Source organism: Sorghum bicolor, chromosome 4 (genome assembly GCF_000003195.3).
Source record: "Sorghum bicolor cultivar BTx623 chromosome 4, Sorghum_bicolor_NCBIv3, whole genome shotgun sequence".
In the NCBI taxonomy this organism is placed as follows: Eukaryota; Viridiplantae; Streptophyta; class Magnoliopsida; order Poales; family Poaceae; genus Sorghum; species Sorghum bicolor.
In genome coordinates, this window is record NC_012873.2 from 51223082 (window position 1) to 51246254 (window position 23173).

A 23173-nucleotide genomic window follows, 5' to 3' on the forward strand; every position below is an offset into this window, starting at 1 on the left:
CTCCTTCCTTGCGACATCCATGGCCATCGGAGTGGGGCCACGGCGGGTGGCTTCCAGTGAGCCGCGCACCCTCCCTCCCTCCCTGCTCTCGCATCCTCGTGTGCTGTGACCTCAATGTGTGGCTCCGACGAGGTAGGTAGGGAGGGATCTAGATCTGAGGTATCTCTTCCCCTCCTTTCTCCCACTGGACCCCAGATCTGGCTCCCTTCTGCTGCACCTCCTCCTCCTCTTCTTCCCCTTCTCGATCTAAGGATTTTTGTGGTAGCTAGTGTTCCAGTGAGTTAGATCTCGTCGCTGTTTTGCAATGATTCATTTTCAATGTTGCAACAGATGATGTGGAATGTTGCAACGGTACCTTTTTTTTGGTTGTTGCAACACGTATTTCTCTGATGTTGCAGAACAGTTCTTGAGATATTTTATTTTTTTTTTGTTGTTGCATCCGATTCTCCTCCGATGTCGCAGAAGAATTTTTTTTGTTGAAACATGTGTTTTTTTCGATGTTGCATTAGTAGTGATTGAGATATTGTAATAGTTTTTTCTCATTGTTGCAGCAGATTCTCCCCCGATGTTGCAGTAGATTTTTTATTGCAACATACGTTTTTTTGAATGTTGCATTAGTAGTGCTTGAGATGTTGTAATAAGTTTTTATCAAATGTTTTAGTATATTTCCCTCGATGTTGCAATAGAATTTTTTTATGTTGAAGTTTATTTTTTTGTTTGTTGCATTAGATGGTTTCCAATGTTTCAATAGCTTTTTCCGTTTGTTTTAGTAGTGTTTTCTCTTTGTGTTGCATTTTAGATGTCTTTCGATGTTTGCAATAGTTATAGCTAGAGGACAGACTATGGTGGTGAGCTGGTGGTTAGGTCAGAGGTGTTGGGTTGGCGAGGTTGTGGGCGGACAGATCTGTGCACGTGGGGTCGCCTTTCTTCTCTGTGCGGGCGCGGGGCATGAGTCGTTTTCGGTGGGGAACGAGTTGGCGGCAGACGGATATGCTAGGGTGCGGCGGGGTGAGGGGCGGGCGGATCCCGTGCTCGTGGGGGTGGGGATGGGCTTCTTGTGCGGAGAGCGGACGAAAGGTGGTCCTTTACACGGGGCGAGTTGGTTGGGGAGCTGACGGTTTTTTTCTCCATGTGGTGCGGGTAGAGAGCTCGGCGTCCGAACGCGCTGTTGGCGCCGGACGTCCGGGCGCTAGCAGTATCGATATTTAAAGGGTTCAAATATTTTGTTCTCCTAGTCTGAAGAGATAAATCAGATTATAACAAGACATGAAGACCAGAAGAACCTTTTCCTTTGGAAACTTGGTTCTTGTGGGGAAGCTAGGCTCACAGCACTATGGTGATCTGCTGCTCGACAACCCCTGTCCGTCCCCACGGGCCAGGGACAAAGTAAGACTATCTCCAACAATCGTCACCCAAAATATAAACCCATTTGTCCTTTGGGTAGCGCTACAGTTAAAAAGTTTCATACCTATTTTTAGTCTTTTCCAACCACAAGACCTAAAAGATAACACTCTCTACAAACGAGTCTCGAAGAGAGAGGATACCCAAATTTGGGTTATGACTCTCCTGATATCCAAAGTAGGTCTTCTGTATGGGTATTCTGTTGGAGGCTATGGGTATTGTGTTGGAAACCCATTTTGGGTTTGGGTTGCCAAATGGGTGTGGTGTCGGAGACAGCCTAAACGACCGAAGGAGTGTGGCGAGGGCAAATCGGTCCAGCCCTCCAGCTTCCCGCGAAATCTATAGTCGGCGGCGCGAGGCAGGAGTTTGGGGAAAATTTCGCGGGCCGGGTGCGAGCAGAGCCGCCGCCGCCGTCTCGCGGGGGAGATGGGGAAGGAGCGGGAGGAGCAGGTGGCCATGGTGCGCGCGGTGCTCGGCGACGGCACGCCGGAGATGGACATCATCCGTGCTCTCCACATGGCCGGCGACGACCCCACCAAGGCCATTAACATCCTCCTCGACTTCAACCACAACGCTGCGCCACCTCTCCCGCCGACGCCGACGCCGACGCCGTCGCCGTCTCCCTCCCCTCCGCCGGGGAAACCCGCCAAAGCCCTCGTCGACTCAAACCCACCACCACCACCACCAAGAAAAGCCCCTACCCGGCCCATGCCCACGGCAGAGAAATCTAAGCCCGCCGCACCCACAACCAACGGTGGCGGCGGGGAGCACTGGTGGCTGGTGGGGAGCGCCGAGATGGCGGGGCTGTCCACCTGCAAGGGCAGGCGAATTGCCTCAGGGGACGCAGTCACCTTCACCTTCCCCAACGCCGCAGCCGCCGTGGGCAAGAGCCGTCCAGGCCGTGCCGCCCTAGCTTCCTGCTCCTCCGAGATCATGCGCTTCTCCACCTCAAGCCACGGGGAGGTACTGCTGCCCGCCCCAATTCTTGACGCTGCATCAAGCCATTGTATGAAGTATGAACACTTTGTTACTCTTTAGGTGGGGCGCATCCCCAATGAGTGGGCAAGGTGCCTCCTTCCCCTTCTCAAGGAGAACAAGTTAAAAGTCAAGGGCTCGTGCAAATCAGCTCCCGAGGTGCTTACCATTATGGACACTGTCCTCTTGTCAGTGAGGTAAATGAACTGCGACTGAAACTAAGTCCAATTTATTTGCATTTTAGCATCTTTGTTGCTTGACTACACCACCTTCACTGAGGTTTTGTACTTTTCTAGTATATATATCAACAGTTCAATGTTTCATGATCAAAAGCAATCGGCGCCCAAGGCAGCTCGTGTTGCTCCAGATGACTCCACATTTCACCCCCTACCTGCACTTTTCAAATTGATAGGGGTTGCTCCTTTTATAAAGGTGAGCTGTGTGCTCTTATCATCTCCTGTTGGTTTTATCGTCTAGTGCATCATCAATTCAAAACTCTTGGTATAGGTGAATGTATAAATATGCATTGCCAAAGTTTGTACAATTGTGTAATTAGGAACTCTTTGGTATCCTGAAATCATCCCTGATAGATATTTTCCGAATAGTCATTGATGAATACTGAAAGCAAAAAATTAAGAAGTATGAAAACCGTTTTACCTCAACAGTATAGATCATATGATTTTAGAATGTGAATAAAGGTATAAAAAGACATTAAAAGAAACAATTCCATTTAAGTTATGTGTATTGCTCTTTCTCTGGAATCAGCATTTTAGTATGGTCTGATTTTTTTTGGTTCGACATAAATTCAAAACAGGCCGCCTTTACTCCAGAAGATCTTTATTCCAGGAAGCGACCAATTGAAACAAAGGTAATAGTTTAGTACATTCATTACACTGCTATCAAAATAATAAATATTTGCCTTTTATGTTTTATCTGCCTGAACAGAGCAGTATAGGAGCGCCTGCCACAAAGTTGACATCCGAGAGATTGAGGTTGTCTTCTGATGGAAATGAAGACGATCACGGCGAAGAAACTGTTTCAGATTCAGATTTGGATGATATAATTGGGATCTCAGACAGCTCTGCACTAGAGGTAATTCAACAGCACATTGCTGTGCAGAGTTGCAGCAACCAGTTGATATTATCCTGACCTCAGTGTGCTCTGAATCAATATTTTGTAGGAAAGGGCTCCCCCTGATTCTCTGCTGTGTGATCTACGCTCTTATCAAAAGCAGGCACTGCATTGGATGCTGCAGCTTGAGAAAGGTAGTTCTTCCCAGGATGCCGCTACAACCCTTCACCCTTGTTGGGAAGCATACAAACTTGAGGACAAGTATGTATGTGTTGTATTAGCTGTTTTTAATAACCATTGTAGCAAATAGTTGAACATTACATTTCACATTTTATTGCATTTATTATTTCAGGAGGGAGCTAGTTTTGTACTTGAATGTGTTTTCAGGCGATGCTACAACTGAATTTCCTAGTACATTACAACTTTCTAGAGGAGGGGTAAGGACATTCTTAATATTGGACTTCTTTATGTTTAGCATTTCTATTGATAGCTACTGTTTCTGGTTGAAATATACGACCAATTCTATTAACTGACTCAGCAAAAATTAAGATTCTGGCAGATGCAATGGGACTGGGGAAGACTATTATGACGATAGCTCTTCTTCTTTCTGATTCTAGCAAAGGGTGCATCACAACTCAGAATGCTGCTCAGATCCCTAGAGAAGCTAGTGGGTTGGGTGAATCGCATGATGATGTGAAGAAGCTTGCTAGCCCTTTCTCTTTTAGCAAACACAAGAAACCTAAGGCCCCACTTATTGGAGGAAGCAATCTAATTATCTGTCCAATGACACTAATTAGTCAGTGGAAGGTATAGTTCTAATTGTGGCACCACCACACTGTTGCCTATGCTACATTTATGTGTGCTCATTTTGCTGCAGAGAAGTAAAAGATAAAAGGTCAACATAATTTTGACTTGCTTTACCAATTTCATCTGTAAATGTTTCCTGCAACTATTTTTCTGAACACTAGAGTTGATATTATGAATAACAGGCGGAGATTGAAGCTCATACTAAGCCAGGCACTGTGAGTATATATGTTCACTATGGACAAAACAGGCCAAAAGAGGCGAGCATCATTGGTCAGAGTGATATTGTCCTGACTACATATGGTGTTGTGTCATCAGAATTTTCAATGGATGTAAGCTCTGAGATCTCATCTCTCTCTCAATTTACTCTCAATATGTTCAAGCTTTTGTAAACATTTTTGTTGGTTAAGATAACTTAGATAGCACCAGACCATGCAATTGACTGGTCATTTGCATACTTTTACCACAACAGTCACTTGATAATGCATTGCCTTTTTGCTTGTCTTTCTGCTTTCGTCCTTCCCCCATATTTCTGCATTTGATCCTTCATGTCATACTTATGCAATCTTATTGGTAAAATATGGTTTGCTTAAATTTGGTTCATATACATGCATAAAGAAGATAGCCATGTTAACCAAAGTGTGCATGCAATGATGGGGAACTTGCTGGGGCTATTGCTATTAATATTAGGTTTGAATTATGCAAACTTATTCTTTACTGAACTTTTCGTATCTGCTTGTGTAGGGTTCAACGGAAAATGGGGCTTTGTACTCTGTACATTGGTTCAGAGTTGTGCTTGATGAAGCACACATGATAAAATCTTCTAAAAGTTTGATATCCCTAGCTGCGGCTGCTTTGACTGCAGATCGGCGCTGGTGTCTCACTGGTACACCAATTCAGGTGAGAATATGTGCAGGTCTATCAGTCTTTGTTAGAACTCCCTGAAGATATCATATTTATCCCTAATGCAGGATAATGGATCAGACATTTTACTCTTATTTTCGCGCATGTATTTGCATACTAGGTGCTCACACATTCAAATTTATGAAGTTTACTTTACTGACAGAACAACTTGGAGGATTTGTACAGCCTTTTCCGGTTTTTGAAAGTTGAACCATGGAGGAACTGGGCTTTGTAAGTGTGTTTTTTATTGGTTTTCATTGACTGTTCTTGTTGAATTTGACAGCTCTAAATTAATTGGACTCATGTTCGAGAAAAAAATAAATTAATTGGACTTTTGAAATTCATAATGGTCTGTTACATTATTTACATTTTCTATTTATTGTACACATCACGAGAACATTTTAGATTGTGTAGACGATTAATTTGTTTCACAGCAGTGGCAGAGAATTAGAACAATTATATTAAGGGTGCCAAACAGAAAGAGAGAAACAATAAAGAGGATCCAATTAGGATTTTTCTTACTGCATTAGTGTTAAATTTCAATGTTGTAACAGGAATGTACTAAACATGGGGGCAGCCAAGGTCCCTGCTAGCCACCCCGTCCCTCTACACTATTTCGTAGTGAATGCACCCATATCTTCTGTTTGATGAGGCTTGACAAACTTTTCTGTTAGTTACAAGGATGATATTGCTGCAAGATGCAAACCGCACTGTTGTTTTTCTTGAAAATGAAAATTATCAAATACAATTCACTTTTGGTCCGCCAATCTTGATAATTTTGAGTAAATTTCATCAGTGATCCTTGAACTTGTTAGCGTTCTCATCCAGGTCGCACTACTCTCAAAATGCATTTTTGTCATCCTAAGCTTGCTAATAATAGCACAGCATGAGCATGAAGTCCAAATCTTCAACATTTGTGTTCAACTGCCCACGTGGCATGCTGACTGTGCGACAATGCGAGTATGTGCGCCTAGCGCAGGGAAGCAGAAGTACAACCTACAGGACAGGAGTTCAACACTTCAACTCCCTGTTCTCACCAAAAGAGACCACTCCTTATGCTATTTTCAGTGAAATACGTGGTCCACTAACATTTCTGGCGTGATATGCGACTGGCAGGTGTGTCCTTGCTGTTAGTGGCATGTTCTGAATAGCCAGGGTTCGTGACCTTTTCTCGATCCTACGGAAGAGAATCTTCTACCTTTCCGTCAATGCCTTGGGGGGAGGCCTTACCCCAGGGATCAAGTGTTTTTTTTATTTATCTACTGTGACAATGCCGATGCGAAAATTTCATTAGCAGTCCATGAACTTGTCCCGCATTCTCATTTAGGTCCTGGTACTCTCAAAGTACATTTTTTTCACCCTAAATTTGTTGCTAAGTGTAAGTCTTTAGAACTTGCATTAAACGATCTGTGGCATGCTGATCATACGATGATGTGGCTCACATCTGGTGCACACTGTCAACTCCATCTCTCCTATCCTCCTCTTTATCTAGCCTTCTTCCTTTCAGCGAGCTGACCAGGCATACTATGAAGGAGTATCGACATCGAGGCCATCATTGGTACAAGCATACCTCAACAATGCCAAATCTCAGTGTGGCCAGGAGCCATCGTTGGTGGGAAAGAGAGGATAATAAAGGAGACAAGAGACATGTCATTGCATTGCATAGTCAACATGACACATGGGCACTTCTCACAAGAATTGGATTTCATGTGGTACTAATAGCGAGTTTAGGGTGCCAAACGTGCATTTTGAGATTACTGGGGCCTAGACGAGAATGCCATTTTGAGATTACTGGGGCCTAGATGAGAACGCGGGAAAGTTTAAGGACTGCTGAAGGGGCATGTCATTGCACAGTCAGCATGCCACACGTGCGGTTTAGTCAAGTTCCGATGATTTGGACCTCATGTGGTACAGTTAGCAGGTTTAGAGTGCCAAAAATTCATTTTGAGAGTACTGGGACTTGGATGCGAACACGGGACAAGTTCACGGACTGTTGATGAAATTTACCCTTCTATTTTGTTTGTACCAAGTATGTTAATTTGTTATGCTGACTGTATTCTTTGTGCAATGTAATTGAATATTTCTATTGTATTTGTAACTTTTATTTTCACCTTCTGTTTAGGTGGAATAAACTTGTACAGAAACCATATGAAGAAGGTGATGAAAGGGGCTTAAAGCTACTGCAGTCCATTTTGAAGCCAATAATGCTGAGAAGGACTAAAAACAGCACAGACAAGGAGGGCAGGTATGTTCAACTTTGGTTATGATGCATTTTTTTCCACACCGGGTTATGATGCATTTTGTCTTTCTCCCCTCTGCTTTATTAAATTGCTCAGAAGGGATACAACCAGGATGTGTACATTTTATTTGAAAAGCCTGCACTCTATTAAACCACAATCCTTTTCATATCATTTGATTGGCACATAACTTACATGCATGCTTTCGTGCAGGCCAATCCTTAATTTACCCCCTGCAAATATTGAAGTAAAATACTGTGTTTTATCTGAGGCCGAGAAGGATTTCTATGAAGCTCTATTTCGAAGATCTAAGGTAATGTGCTTCTACTGATAAGCATGTTCTTTCAGAGAAACAAATTAATTGCCTCGTGTTGGTTATAGGTAAAATTTGATCAATTTGTTGAGCAAGGAAGGGTTCTGCACAACTATGCTTCAATTTTGGAGTTACTTTTACGCCTAAGACAATGCTGTGATCATCCATTCCTTGTTATGAGGTTTGTTTACATGCAATGCTATGCATAATAGTAGCCTGTTATGGTACTTGAAATTTGGGCTCATATCTTACATGAATAGCAATAGCTTTTAAAAATTGAACATCGATATTTCTTGTATTTTGTTGTCAATTACCTATTGATGATGGAGCTTTTTTGGTTGACAGTCGTGGGGATACACAAGAGTTTGCAGACCTAAAGAAGCTTGCAAAGCGTTTTCTGCGTGGTGGTAATGGTGCTGTTAATGGTGATTCTTCTTGCATTCCCTCTAGAGCTTATATCGAAGAGGTTGTTCAAGAATTGCAAAAGGGTGAAGGGGAGTGCCCTATTTGCCTGGAAGCCTTTGAGGATGCAGTATTAACTCCATGTGCTCACCGTTTATGCCGAGAGTGTCTCTTATCTAGTTGGCGGAGTGCAACAGCAGGCCTTTGCCCTGTCTGTAGGTATTTTACATTTCAATCTTCTTCTGTCTCTCTGGTACATTTAGTTTTCTTAAAGAATTCTTCATGTCATCTTGTCATGTCCTTCACTTTGATTATATTATTGCAGAAAGTCAATGAGCAAGCAGGACCTTATAACTGCTCCTACTGATAACCGCTTTCAAATTGACGTTGAAAAGAACTGGGTTGAATCTTCCAAGATATCTGCTCTCCTGCAGGAGTTGGAGGTTCTTCGCAGTTCAGGTGCCAAGAGTATCGTGTTTAGCCAGTGGACTGCATTTTTAGATCTTTTGCAAATTCCACTTTCTAGGTAAGTAGCGTTCAGTTTATTTGAAACACTAGCATATTATGTTTTTTTCATGCTGCCACCTGTAAGATCTAAAATACATATAATTTCTTCCAAGAACCTCCATCCCCACGATACTAGACCTTCTGGTTTACATGTTTACTTTTTTGGCAGGTCTTCTTCCTTCATTGTTTTGACGAAACTGATCTTACCAACTAATTTTTGAGTTTTTGCATGGCAGGAATAATTTCTCATTTGCTAGGCTGGATGGGACATTGAATCTTCAGCAAAGGGAGAAAGTTATCAAGGAGTTCTCAGAGGACAAAGGCATTTTGGTATTTCTTCTGTTTCTTGGATCAAGACTCCATTCTAGATTAGTGTTTTTTTTTTCGAAAGATCCATTACCAGCTTTCATTGATAAGAAGGTAGCAAATATTTACAAGAGGTATTGGCGCCATAGACGCCTCATATTGCAAGGCCTTACACAGAGACGTGAAGACCCTACCGATCCTATCCTAACTGCCTACCTAACTTCCTAACTACTTGCTAAAATTTACATGATAACAGAGATCACAAGTGTTAGGACCTTCATTGCACTTGACCTATGCAGGTTCTGCTTATGTCTCTGAAGGCTGGTGGTGTTGGAATCAACCTTACTGCTGCTTCTAATGCATTTGTCATGGTATGCCCCATTGAACTTCTTTGCAATTGCAAACAAAAAACTTTGTGTTTTAAGTTATAATATCTTTGATATTGTGCTCCCCTTTTTGTCTGTCTCACATCCTTGAATTATTATTTTTTGAACGTAACATCCTTGAATCTTTACTGCTAATATTTGATATTAGCAGAGTTAACTAAAGATGGAATTCATTGATCCATTCATTTTTTTTGGTTTATCAATGTGTTGTGGTGGTGGCAATGCCATGGATGCATTGAACCAAGTACATGCATTTGCTGCGTGGCGGTGAAGCTGCATCCGTGCTTACACCTGCCTGATTAGTGTAAGTGTAACCAGGCCCGGCCCTGGGGCTGGGCGAGCGGGGCGGCCATTCCAGGCCCTCCGATGCCAAGGGGCCCTAGCGGCTATGCGTGTACACGTATGTACTCCTACCGTCCTACGTAGAGCCGTATAGCTTTGAGCATAGTGTAGCTTTTGTGGCTTGAGCTGCCCCAAAAGTACATGGGGAGCAGCCACTGGTAGAAGCTGAAATTGATGCACAACGACCATCACACTAGAGAAATTTGTCATCGCTATAAGTTATCGTCTCATCTTCAGAATTGAGATCCACTAGTCACGGTTCAAGTGATAATTGTCCTAAGTGAAACATCTCTACCTTAAGTAAATCTATAGATTGTAATAAAAAAAAGTAATCTATAGAAAATGCACAAATGTCTGCAACATCAAACAAGATTTTTTAAATATACCATATAAATATAATATATTTAGGCAACAATTTTTTCTGATACTGTAGGTTTTAATACCTTTTCTTTAAATATGATCAAAACTAGAGAAGTTTGATTAGGACAATTTCAATATGATCTACAATTTCAAATGTGGGAGCATAAATTATTTCATAAAATATGTATTTTTTATATATTTCAATTATTTATTAGTAATATTATATATATAAATATATTGTGCATTATACTATTATTGTCACGATGTTAAAATTAAGGGGTCCTAATCGCCGGTTTCGCTCTAGGCCCTAGAAAACATTGGACCGGCGCTGAGTGTAACAGTAATACAGAGTACTGTTAACATATTTTTTTATGCTAACAAGTATCTTCTAGCTATCTTCCACTTGTTTGTGAGTGTCTTATGAGATGTTTGCTTAAGGACCCTTGGTGGAATCCTGCCGTGGAAGAGCAAGCTGTCATGCGCATCCATCGAATTGGTCAAACGAAGACTGTTTCTATCAGAAGATTCATTGTGAAGGTATATTTTTCCCATCAAATCTGTCGTAATCCATATTTTTATGGGGCTATTATCAGAGTATACGAGGCAGACTCTTTGACATTCTGATGCCCCGATTCTCCTGTAACTTTCTGGATTGATCATGATATGATATTGATATTATGATATGATATGATATGGCTATCCAGGGCACTGTCGAAGAACGCATGGAGGCCGTCCAGGCTCGAAAGCAGCGAATGATTTCTGGAGCTTTGACTGACCAAGAAGTCCGCACTGCACGTATAGAAGAACTGAAGATGCTTTTCTCTTGAGACGAAAAAAAGGGCTGTTGAGCATCTGATGGTCGGCATGCTTGCACATTGCATCCATGGCTAAAACAAGATGGCCGGTGTCCTTTTTTTCTCAAAGCCAGAAGTTGGAAGGTAAGGCGAGGGTAGGAAATTTGCACCGCCCAAATATCTTCCATCTTCGGGCGTTTAGCTGTTGTTGTACGCGTGGTTTGTATATCATGAACAAAATTTGAGTCAGCAATCGGCAGAAGAAAAGTTTCTTTTGTAAACTGTGCATATATAATGGCCGCCAAGAGTCCAAGACGCATCACTGAGTGAGACTGAGACAGCAACCGAAAAGAAACTTGGAAGATGGCGTGTGCTCCTATGAAGATAATCTACCTATATAACCTCAATCATTCCCCCACTTGATTTGCAACGCCAATAAATGTGCAAGAGGCTATTCCAACTTGGCCGACTGGGATCAATCGAATACATCGTCTTATAAAATTGAAATACCTGTTTGGATTTTGGAAAAAGAAGAGACGAACTAAACATTTTCCAGGAATATGAAGACAGTTGTCTGCTCGATCATTAATTCAACAGTAAACAAATTAATTTGGCAAGGTGGCCAAGTACAAATGTATGTACTACTAATCTATGAATCTAACCTAGGTAGGGACGAAGTGTCGTTTGCGATCGGAGTAAGAGACTCAAACTACCAAGCAAGCTACAACAATGGCCAAAAGTGCATGAAGCTGAGCCATGGTGGTAGCATGTTTTGCCTGTCGGCAGAGGTGGGCGTGGCCTTGCTAGCTTCAGTCGCTGGGCGCGTAGAGGGAGCCGCAGTAGCCCTGGGGCAGAGGAAGAAGCTCCTGCCCTCAAGCTCCATGAGCTTCTCCTCCGGGTCCAAGCCTGTTTGTTTGCAAAACAGCCATGCATGTCAATGGAGATGGAGGGCAAGCACGAGGTAGGCGTCAGCGTGACCTACGTACTTTCCAAGCTGAACTGGGAGTAATGGAGGCCGAACGCGGAGGGGTCGGCGGACGGCAGCAGCGGGCGCCGTCCTTCCCTGACGTAGAGCCCCACCGCGGCGGCGACCAGGTCCGCGACGCGCCACTCGGCGCCCGCCATCACGTGCAGCGGCCACATGCTCCGCTGCACGGCGACGGTCACCAGCGCCTTGCTCGGCGCCGCCCTGATGCTGCCCCACGGGACAGCAGCATCGGTGGTGGTGGTGGTAGCGTGGACGACGCCCGCTCGCCGGAAGCCACGCTCCCTGACGCCGGCCAGCAGCAGCAGGTCCGGATGCGTCCGGGGCCTCTGTCTCAGCAGGTGGTGGTCTCGCTGCTGCCGCTGCTGCTCCTCCTGCTCGGACGTGCCGCGCCCGTGGAACGACGCCCTCCGCGGTGCCGGCGACCCCGCGGCCTTCTTCTTCTTCTCCGCGTGTCTCTGCTGCCTCGGCCAGGCCTTGTGATCAGCCGCAGGCGGCGGCGGCGGCGCAAGAGAGGGGGGCATGTTTGATATTTGGGCAGAACAGAACAGCGACAGGGCAGCAGCTCACGGCCGGTTTTACTTACAAGCTTGACCTCGATCGCTGGAGGCCTGAACAAGAGGAGGAAGGCGGGAGAGGTCGCCGGAGCTGAGCTCATTTATACTAGACACACAAGCAAAGCAGGGGCCCCGGTGATTGGGCGTCACTGGCGGCTGATTGTTGGCAGGACAGGAGAGAGCCTTCGACTCGTGCGGCGCCACGTGTGACGGTGTGAGGCGTGCCGCGCCGCGCCGCCGTCGCTGATTCAGGTGGCTGCTTGGTGGTCCATAGTCCGGCACGGCGGAGTTAAAGTCTGGCGCGGCAGTGCTTGCACCCTCGCTTTGACACATGTAAACTAGCAGGTCGCCGTCTCGTCGGCGTGCTATCAAGGGCCAGGGAATCAACCTAAACCCCGCGGGAAGGAAAATGGTGCATGTAGGGTTGGGAACTTGGGATTGTGGTGGCAACGAGCAAGACGCGGGGCACGTCTAAGGTTGCTTGGCTAACTGTGTCGTCCGAAAGAGTTGGGGGGCTAGGCATCACAGATCTCAGGAAAGCAGGCTTGGCACTCCGCGTGCGATGGGTTTGGAAAGATAGGACAAGTGGGAGAGCGCCGGTGTCCTGTGAGCGTGCGGTGATTGCGCTCTTCCAGGCTGCAACGGTGCACCACTTGGGCAATGGGGAGTCCACTTTCTTCTGGACTGACAGATGGATTAATGGACGCAGTTTAGAGTTGGAGGCCCCGTCTGCTTTCACGGCTGTTCGAAGAAGTAAGAGATGTGCAACTGCAGCAGAGGCATCGCCGGAGAACGCTTGGGTGCGGCATATTAGCGGACCTTCGTCGTTACAGATACTCATTGACATCGCTCATATCTGCGACCTGATCGAAAATATTGAGCTTTCTCAAGAACCTGATACCTTCTCGTGGAGACTGTCGCCTGATCAGTGCTACTCGGCCGCTTCTGCGTATGGGGCCATGTTTATAGGCGCGGCCCCTATCTTTGGGGTTTGGAAGACAGCTGCCCCGCCGAGAGTGCGCTTCTTCTTCTGGCTGGCTGTTCATAACCGGTGCTGGACTGGAGCTCGTCGTTTTCATCATGGCTTGCAGGATTTAGATACCTGCATCTTCTGTGATTAGGGGTCTGAAACGTTGGATCACATTCTTATGGGCTGCTGTTTCAGCCAAGAAGTTTGGCATATCTGCCTGGGGAGGGTGCACCTCAACTTGGATACCCAGCCTGGGGAGCGTTCGGCGCTGGATTGGTGGATCAACTCTAGGAAAGCCGTGCCCAAATTCTTCCATCGAGGCTTTGTCTTCTATGTCTTGCTTGTTGGTTGGTCGCTTTGGAAGGAGAGGAATGACAGGACATTCCAGGCACGAGCTACAGACGCGCAAAGGCTGGCTGCTCTCATCAAGGACGAAGCGGCAATTTGGTGTGAAGCTGGGAATGGACATCTAGCTACTTTGCTGGCGCGTGCAACGGCTTGAGGGTCCTTTTCGTGTTTTGCTGGGGGTTAGGGGCTTGCTTGTCTTGGGGTTCGGCTTCAGAGAGTAACATCGGTGTTACCTTGTAACTTGTCCTTCGAACTTTCTACTGCTTAATGAAATACGCGCTTAAACGTGCTTAAAAAAAAATAGTCCCATCTCCCATGACGACACGTTTGGCGCCGTCCCGTCTGCTGCTGATCTGAGCGAGGCTTGTGCAGTGAAGTGACGCGAATAATATATAATGCGATCAGGACTGGCATGCATTGGCCATTTGCGTCAAAAGGACGGACGGTGGTAGGCGCTTGGTGACACGTACGGCACAGCTCGGGAGTAGGGAGATTGGCGACTTGGGGTGGAGCTCGCGTCTGGGGGAGGGGCGGGCGGCATCTGCTGATTGAGATGACGATGACGACGGCTTGGTAATACAGCTAGCGGCGGCGGCACTACTGGAAAATAGTACTAGGACGGATGCTGTATGTGACAAGTGACATACTACACCAGACTAATCTACGGAGTATACTATTACTCTACATAAGTTGTTGTCTGCAGATAGATATATATAGCCTATGTGGAACCTAGTGATTACATGGCAATCGGAAAATTCAGCCACAAATAACATGCGATATCTATGATAGATACTGCCTTTAAAAATATATGTCCATGCATATGTCATAGACTCTTCCAATTATCTTTCTTTCTTTCACGCGAGGAGAAATTTCAGTTTGTCACCTCTTAGACAGTGAACATCATTTCGCTGAACTAAAATAAACATCATTTCACTGTTATGAACACAAAAACTCTGAGTATTATTGTTCTCGGTTCTTTTGGCAACGTGATGAACACGAAAGAAGTACTTCCTCCATACTAAAAAAAATAAAGTCGTTTTGAACAAGATTTGGATCAAACATTAAAAATATAAATAACTTTGAAGTTGCCGAGTTGCAAATGGAAAACCATATGAATAGATTTATCTTAAAAAATATTTTCATAAAAATATACGTATATCACTTTTTTCATAAATATTTTTGTAAATATAAGAAGTTAAAGTTATAGCATGGAGGGAGAGCGTGTTGTGTAGACCTAAGTTTGGGAATTCAAAATCATCCCAAATAAGTGCCTTTTAAGTAAGTGGTTGTATAAACTTTTAAATGAGGAGGGTATTTTTTGGCAAAATATGCTAAGAAAGAAATATTTGGCAAAAACTATAATTCAACTGCTAATACAACCTGGAGACTCTCATTTTTTATCCAACTTAATAAAATTTAAGGACCATTCCTTGGCAGGAGGCTCGTTCTCGATTCAATGTGGCACTCAAATTGGATTTGGGAAGACACTTGGATTGGAGACAACCCTTTATGCATGGAGTATCCATCCATCTACAATATTTGCCACCATGGCAGAAGTCTTAAGTATGTACTATTCCACTCAATATTACCTTTAGAAGTGCTTTGGTGAGAGAGAATTTTGCGGATTAGCACAAGTTAGTGCAAAAGGTAGTAACAGTTAACCTTAATGATGATAAAGACACCTTTATCTGGGATCTAGATAGAAATGGTATCTTTTCGGTTCGCTCCATGTATTTGGCTATGATACATACAAGACGAAGTTTTTTTCTAAGAAAAGCCAATATGGGAACTTAAAATACTGTTGAACATTAAAATTTTCTTTGGTATCTTCAAAAAAGTGTTACTCTCACAAAAGATAATCTTGCAAGAATAAATTGGCAAGGTTGCACTAAATATTGTTTTTGTTCTTCATTAGAAACCATATAACATTTGTTCTTTGGCTGCCATTTCTCTAGATTGTTTTGGAACAAAGTACATATATATATCACATTTGGAATTAAACCACCTGCTAGTATCTCACATATGTTTGTTCCTAGGCTCAATGGGGTTTCACCAAAGCTTAAAAACAAAAATTTATTAGGTGCTGCAGTGCTTTGTTGGGCAATTTGGTTGAATAGAAATGATATGGTGTTTGAGAATGCTAAATCAAACTCTTTTTTATGTAATTTTTAGGACAATGTATTAGATCCGGTAGTGGTCCTTGCTATATAAGGAAGAAGAAAGATTTGCTTTAAAGGTTGGCTGCAGACTTTTGGAGACCAAATTTGGATGGGGGGGGGGGGGAGGGGGTGTTAGGAATAGAATTGAAGACTAGTCTCGGTTCTCTTTCTTGTTTATTTGGTAGTGTCTGTTTTTTTTTGTATCTAGTTTTTTTTATGGTTTGTGAGCCTAATGGTGCTTGGTGGTCTGTTGTATGGCTTTGTATATCCTTCAGGGGTGTAGTGGCCGAAACCTTGTTCTATTATTTTTTTACTAAAGTCAGCAGGGAAACCCTAACCTATATTTTTTATTCCAGACTTTTTGTTCCATTATTAAATAAGGAACACAACATGTAGATATGTATAAAAGTACCCAACCAAGTCCTAGGTCTGACAAAAAGCCTATACCACTCTCCCGAATAGAGTAGTCATTTTCATCTTTCAAACTATTGTTCTAGACTTATTTTTATTTTTGAACTTTCAAAATGGCCATTCCAGTACTCAAAATTTTATTTTGGACTCAACTTTGTCGTAGAACTTTCAAAGTTATCGTTTCAGTCCTAAAACTTTATATTTTGCGCTCAATTTATCCATAAACTATAAATTTGTGTTTCAAACCTTAAACAATTTTCAGCTCAATTTCGTCCCTTGCCCTATGTGAAACTCCATGATATTGCACCTGATCAGCTCTAGGGCCACACAATTTTAGGTGGGTTATCATTAGGTACCAGTGTCCTTGGTGTCATCCCGAGCTGTTGAGTCAAATAGAATACTTTTGATATTTATATTTGTAAAAATGAACATAAATATAGATATGAATATCCTCGAATATGAATGATCAAATTGTTCAGATCCTCGCAGTCACTTATTATTAGTTGAGCCTGACACTAGAAATAGCTAAGGAAAGAAATTATCGATATGATGTTATTTTAATTCATCAATGTATTGTCGAGGTAGTAAATAGTGCTGGTAGATAATTACTCCAACTAAAGCAATGTAGTTGGATATATAAAAATGGCACCATTACAAGATAACATTTAAAACAACATATTAGAATTATTAATGACCGCTAAAGAGTTTTTAGAGCATTCAGTAATAAAATTTCTATTTAAATACTATTATTATTTTTATCTCCAATTGTGATTAGGCATGACGGTGCACCATTCCACGTAGTACGAGGGACCAAGTTAAATTGAAAAGGAAAGTTCGAGGACTAAAACATAGTACTTTGATAATTTGTGAATGAAGTCGAGCCTAAAATGCAAAGATTGAATTGTTATATTTAACATTTCATTTAAATTTTTTAATATAAGTTGTTGTATACTACTACTACTATTACTATTCCTATTATTATTATTATAGTTTGGAATCATTCAGCGTCAAATATAAAGAATATATAGAGTATCCGAGAAAAGAGAGAGATTGCGGTAGCCTTGGTTTGAGTGCTACGGTTGACCATCTCCAAAAGACTCTTTATATTTTTTTCTAATTTATTATAGAAATAGAGATTTTGATGAAAAAAAATACCCTCCAACAGTCTTTTTAATCGGATATCTAAATATAAACATCATATATTTTAGATTTATAGCTAGTCAAAAATGAAGTGATGGATCTTTGGACTACGCACAAGATATAGAAAATCTGTTGAAAGGCATAGAGATATAGAAAGCGATTTTACTAAATGGCTCTTCAAATAATAATTTAGCGAATAGATTTTAGAAAGGCTCTTGGAGATGCTCTGAGGGTTGTCCTATGGGAGAATTAGGTGCATGGCCCTGGAAAAAAACTTATCTTAGGTATATGGCTCTCTTTTTTTTTTGAATTTGGCTCTATGACCTCAAAACAAAATTTATTTGGCTCTATGGCCTTCTGTCAGTTTTAGGCAGCTAACGGTGTTAAGTTAGAGATAAAAAGACCGTTTTACCCCTGGCGAAAAATAAAAAAAAAACTCCCTTGTACCACCGTATTTGAGAAGAGAGAGAGAGAGAGGACTTGGTGTGACATTTTATTGCAAGAAAAGATATTTGTACGAGCAATCATTAACATGATTAAATTGTTCCAGGTGTTGAAGTCAGGCTAAGATGGTGGAAGGAAATCATGGCAATCATCGCGTCATTCAAGAAGGAAAACCGGTTCGATTGCTCCGCTCTCAAGTCCAACTAGGGTTCGTCCACCTTCTGTGGAAGAGATGCACCTACGTACGTGGTGGAATCTCCTCCCATTATATCTGCTCACTCGGCTATTACTTGGCGACATGAACACGTAAACAAATTAGCCACGAGAGTTTCAGTACCAACTCCTGGGCAAAAACTGATACTTGTGATCACCCTGCTTCGATGGCCTACTGTCACCGGACTGATCACCACTCCGAGTCTACAAAATGGTGGACTCGGAAAAAAGTCTGTCGCGCATCTTTCAGTTTCAGCGTAGTCGGCAAAGGATCATGAGGTTACGCCGGTTCAGAGTTCTTGGATCAACCAAATCAGTTCACTGCCAACATATTCATGATCATTTTGGTCAGCATTGCACTACCTGTATATTCATATTGACAAAGACGTCCTGGCACAGTTTCCTCACGATCACTGCAGGTGCAGGAGGACCATAAATTTTAATAAATATCTGACCACAGGGTAGCAGACTGATAAACAAAATTCAGCTATTTCATTTCCGAAGATGAAATACAGCCAGTGAGGAGGAAAAGGAGACATTCAGCAGCACATCTGCAAATTGCTTGGCTCTCTGAGAATGACTTTCTTTTTTTAATTCCATTGCTCATTGCAAGACATTCACAAATCGCAAGTAAGAAAAAACAAAAATAAAATAAATGGGAGCAAAAAGAATCGGCCAGAGCAGTTAACAGCTGCTCTGAACAAATCAATAGGATAAAAGTTTCCATTCAAAAACACTAGGGGTGAATGAATGGGAAACAAAAACATACTACTACTGCTGCTACTACTAAGTGCCATAGTGGGCGTATCTAGGAGCTCATCAGCCTCGCTCCCAAATATCAAAATAACTACATCAACGTCCATAAGCTAATTGTAGCATTCATCAGTGGATAAAGTATCACCATATTGTCTGTCTCACACGGAAATTCATCTACGGCTTCTCCATACTTGGCTGCTGCTGAAGAGCAGGGTCATCAATAGCACACTTGTCCAGCTGCAGATCAGTTTCATCCAGTGCCTGGAAATCAAGCTCCCAGAATCTCTCAGGCTTGTTGGCAATGTCCATCAGATAGGGATCACTAGCATGGCTACTGAAAGCTTGTTGACTAGTGCCACTGCAAGAGCTTTGCAGGGCTGCTGAGGCATCAACGCCCCACACTTGCTGATCATCAGCGTCCATCATCCTGCCTGCTGCCCCTAGCATGGTGCCTGAAAGCAACCCCATGTTGTCAGACAATGGACTGAGGCAGTCGGCTTCAGAAGAGGTAGCGTCCAAACCTGGACACAGCACATTCTTTCCCTTGGACCTGCCGATTGTGGGATCTTGACCCAGAGGACCAGAAGCTGGAGGCATCTCCAGTAGCTCAGCTCCACTGCCCAGCTCAAGTTCTTCTTGCGTGTCGAACCCCTGAATCAATTCTCCAATATCCTCTGGTGCATCGATGCCTTCAAGCCCCATGTTTTCTGAACCCATGCCAAAGTTGACGTCATCGTCTTCCAAGAGAAAATTCTGAAGTTCTGTGATGTCGTCGTGCAGGCTTGTAGCCATGGAAGAACTCACAGCGAAATGCGAACCACTCTCTCCGGCATGCTGTGAGCTGGACTCACCTGACTCTATGCTATGAGGAACATGCTTCAGAAACTTCCTTTTCACCCTGGTGGAGTCAATCTCTTTCTTCTCCCTGTGCAGCTTCAGCTGCCTCACGAAACTCGGGTTCTGAAGGAGCTTGGCCAGGAAAGAGACCATCTGCCTCTGCCGGTCCTCTGCAGATTCCAGCCTGTGATTCAGCGTGCTCATGTGCTCAATTGTCTGGCGGTGTTCCTGTTTCAACCTTGCCACTTCTTCAAGCAGCGTGTTCTTCTCTCTTCTCAGCGTGTGGAGCTCAGGGTCCAGGATGGATTCTCCAGAAGAAGAACCAGGCTGAATGCTGCTTTGTTTTGTTGGGGAGGACCTGCGCCTGACAATCCTCTTCAACAGATGCTTGCTATCTCGCAGGAAATCTTCGTGAGCAAACTCCCATCTGTCAGCATGAACCTTGCGGAAACCCTGAGTAGAGGAAACAAGAAAAGTTATAACTACCAGAAAGCAAAACAGATTCTTTTTTCTTAAAGAAAAGAATTAGCTACACTTTTTTTTTGCGACAAAGCTACACCGTAATTATTGAAAGGAGTGTAAACATAAAACATGCACTGAATTCCATTTGATGCAGTAATATGACAAAAGCTTCATTCATAATGTCATCTCCACCTCAAAGTTCACCTAGCTTCCAGTTATCACTACTCAAGAACTAAACTTCTATCAAGAATTAGTACTAGGATCCCCCAACCTTATCATTGACAATCAGGAAACTAACTTCCAGAGTTCCAGTGAGACTGGGAAAAAAACTCAATAAAATTGGAGGACATGGCAATTAAACCCCTAAATAGACATTAGAGGAGTCAAGAATCTAAATCTAGGCCTAACAATGAAGACGACAGGACAGAGTATCAAAGCAATTGGGGGACATGCTTATTTACTCTTTATGTATTCTTATCATCCAGTCCTATACTAATACAAAGGAACTTTACTTGTTTTAAACATAGGTGTATATATGAAGTGCTAATCTTCCAAAAAAAACTAATTTTTTGAACTAACAAGCTTGAGACGGTGCTCATTTCATTAGTAGAAAAGGAAATCTTCCCAAAATAATAGTGTGTTAGCTTCACGAAAGTACAGCAACATTGAGAAACTGTAAGCTGTAAGAGGTAGACAAGCACTATGCCAAACCTGCGAAGACTGGGGGGCAGAGTATTTAGCCGAAAATGCATAGCCACACAATGCAGCAAACAACCAACAAAACATTCTGCAGCACTTGAACGGGGAATGGAAACGAATGCGCAGTCTAGCCCTACTGCTGTACACTCCAAGAAAAAAGAATCGAATGGCAACAGAGGTGCGTATGCACATGTGGATCGTGAAGCTTACCTTGCATAGCGTCGCATCCCGTGAAACAGATTAACCTTGCCCATCACAGGATCTACTCCTCAGGATTGTCTGAATCCTAATCCAACTTATATTTTGGTGCGGCCAGTTTCGATACGTGTTACATGTCGTGGTTCAGCTCAAGCAAGAAAGCAGGAACAGAGTACACACTCCATTTTACAGGGCAGTTTATACATGATTCACACGATACAACACCAACAACAACAACCAAAAGAGAAACAAATCGACGGGCAGCAATATCTCCATAGGCAGTAGTCTACACGGCAGCATGAATCTAACTTAGGCACATCCAATCCAAGATGATCAACAACAGAACAGGGAGGGGCGGCATGGGCATGAGCCGAAGCAGAGCATTCCAACAACAGAGCCACGAATCGTGTGTGTTTTGTGAGAGGGGGGAAGGGAAGGGAAGGGAAGGGAAGGAAGGAAGAAAGAGAGGAACGGAAGAGTTTGTGTACGCACATAGGTGTTGAGCTGCCTGACGAAGCTGGAGAAATTGTTGTGCTTGAAGTTGTGCGGCAGCACGTCGCGCGCGAAGGTGGAGGGGTCCCAGACGACGAAGCTGTTCCCGGCCGCGCCCCAGGAGATGACCCCGTCCAGCGCCGGCTCGCTCACCAGGTCGTACGTCTTGGACAGGAAGGGCGGCAGCTGCGGGCCCTGCAGCAGCGCCTCCAGCGGGCGCGGCGGCTCGGCCGCCGGCGCCGGCATCAGCTGGTCCAGGGACACGAAGGGGGGGCCCGGGGACGCCAGCTGCTGCAGCAGCGGCGGCACGTCCTCGTCCTCGAGCTTGGGCTCCAGCAGCATCGCGGCGGCGGCGGTGGGGCGGGCGCGGTCCATGGTGGCATACGACGACGCGCGCGGGGGTTGAGGACTAGGAGGAGGCGGCGGAGGAAATGGGCGGCGAGAGACGGGGCGGCGAGGAATTTATAGGCTTCGGGTGGGGGTGGAACCGACATACTGTGGCCGGGGCCGGCCATCGGCGGGCGCTCCGCGTGGACAGCCCCGGGGACTGCTGGCTGCCGCTGCCGGGAGACTGGCTCAGAGACGGCCGTGTATGCCCGAGCCGAGGGGGAGGTTTTGGGTGGGTGATCGCGGCGGGCCCCGCGGGGGATTCGGGCCACTTGGCGCCGGCCGCCGGGGCCTGGACGGTCTCGCGGCTGCGGACCGCAGGGCAAGGCGGTGCGCGCACGCGCTACAGCTGCAGGGTAGAGCGTCCGGAAAAATATCTTGGCGGGAAGAAGGAAAGCGCAGCGCAGGCGACCCGCGGGCGCCGGGCGGCGGCGGGTTTGCTTGGGGGCGAAGAGAGGCCGGGATATTTTTGCTTGCGGAGTTCAGGTGGGGCGTGTGGAGTCTGGTAGCCGTGGGCCGTGGCACTGTGGCAGTGGCAGGGTCAGGGTGTGGCCGCTGGCCGTGTCAGCGACGGCGGTGGCGTGGAGCCCTCGTGGCCGGGGCGGTGGTGGAAAGTGGCCGTCGCCGGTTTGCGTCATCACGGGGTCGTCATCCACGGCTGGCTGCCGACAGCCGGCGCTGCCGACGAACGCATCAGGACCAGTGAGTCACGAGTCACAACGGTTTGCATCGATTTCGCTCATGAATCGGTCTTGCCCTTGTTTACTTCCACCCAAAAACGCAAAATTTTTCAAAATTCCCCGTCACATCGAATCTTTAGACGCATGCATGGAATACTAAATATAGACGAAAATAAAAACTAATTGCACAGTTTAGTCGAAATTGACGAGACGAATCTTTTAAACCTAGTTAGTCCATAGTTGAACAATAATTACTACAAACAAACGAAAGTGCTACAGTGTCACGAAATGTTTTCGTTCAGGAACTAAACAAGGCCCTTGTTTAATTATACACCCGAAATTCAAAAAACTTTTTAAGATTGTTTATCATATCGAATCTTGTGGTATATATATAAAATATTAAATATAAATAAAAAATTAACTAATTGCATAGTTTGTCTATAATTTACTAGATGAATCTTTTGAGACTAGCTAGTCCATGATTAGACAATAATTACTAAATACAAACAAAAATGCTAAAGTATCCAAAATTTTCCATCCAGGGAACTAAATAAGGCCTTAGTTTCCAAAAATTTTCAACATTTCTTGTCACATCAAATCTTTGGACGTATGCATGGAGCCATTAATATAGATA

At 44.2% G+C, this 23173-nt stretch overlaps 3 protein-coding genes across 4 annotated transcripts; 1 reads left to right on the forward strand and 2 right to left on the reverse strand.

Annotated features, from left to right (window-relative positions):
• On the forward strand, positions 1701-11082 carry LOC8057260 (DNA repair protein RAD5A). 2 transcript variants are annotated; one of them, XM_002452147.2, is made up of 20 exons: positions 1704-2364; positions 2440-2573; positions 2673-2808; positions 3191-3244; positions 3322-3468; positions 3557-3708; positions 3800-3884; positions 3997-4254; positions 4437-4583; positions 4996-5151; positions 5318-5385; positions 7277-7399; positions 7605-7704; positions 7773-7885; positions 8050-8325; positions 8432-8632; positions 8850-8943; positions 9219-9290; positions 10446-10544; positions 10712-11082. In XM_002452147.2, exons 1-20 carry the CDS (start codon positions 1828-1830, stop codon positions 10832-10834), a joined length of 3075 nt encoding a protein of 1024 aa, XP_002452192.1. In that variant the 5' UTR covers positions 1704-1827; the 3' UTR covers positions 10835-11082. The 2 variants fall into 2 exon arrangements, with proteins under 2 accessions (XP_021315614.1, XP_002452192.1); XM_021459939.1 differs by lacking the exons at positions 8850-8943; positions 9219-9290; positions 10446-10544; positions 10712-11082 and having other exon boundaries at positions 1701-2364; positions 8050-8321; positions 8432-8573.
• LOC8058633 lies at positions 11350-12776 on the reverse strand. Its single transcript, XM_002453876.2, has 2 exons — positions 11788-12776; positions 11350-11707 (listed from the first exon to the last, which is right to left on the reverse strand). The coding sequence occupies exons 1-2, from the start codon at positions 12308-12310 to the stop codon at positions 11523-11525; spliced, it is 708 nt and encodes a 235-aa protein (XP_002453921.1). The 5' UTR covers positions 12311-12776; the 3' UTR covers positions 11350-11522.
• Positions 18591-22313, reverse strand: LOC8059617 (heat stress transcription factor A-3). Its single transcript, XM_002453877.2, has 2 exons — positions 21473-22313; positions 18591-20074 (listed from the first exon to the last, which is right to left on the reverse strand). Exons 1-2 carry the CDS (start codon positions 21845-21847, stop codon positions 18959-18961), a joined length of 1491 nt encoding a protein of 496 aa, XP_002453922.1. The 5' UTR covers positions 21848-22313; the 3' UTR covers positions 18591-18958.

Coding starts and splice junctions, on each gene's coding strand:
- LOC8057260 (XM_002452147.2), top strand. CDS start 1,828: ATGGGGAAGGAGCGGGAGGAGCAGGTGGCCATGGTGCGCGCGGTGCTC. Junction 2,809..3,190: donor GGGTTGCTCCTTTTATAAAG/GTGAGCTGTGTG, acceptor AATTCAAAACAG/GCCGCCTTTACTCCAGAAGA. Junction 7,886..8,049: donor CATCCATTCCTTGTTATGAG/GTTTGTTTACAT, acceptor TTTGGTTGACAG/TCGTGGGGATACACAAGAGT.
- LOC8058633 (XM_002453876.2), bottom strand. CDS start 12,310: ATGCCCCCCTCTCTTGCGCCGCCGCCGCCGCCTGCGGCTGATCACAAG. Junction 11,708..11,787: donor CTCCCAGTTCAGCTTGGAAA/GTACGTAGGTCA, acceptor GCAAACAAACAG/GCTTGGACCCGGAGGAGAAG.
- LOC8059617 (XM_002453877.2), bottom strand. CDS start 21,847: ATGGACCGCGCCCGCCCCACCGCCGCCGCCGCGATGCTGCTGGAGCCC. Junction 20,075..21,472: donor TCAGGCAGCTCAACACCTAT/GTGCGTACACAA, acceptor TCCTCTACTCAG/GGTTTCCGCAAGGTTCATGC.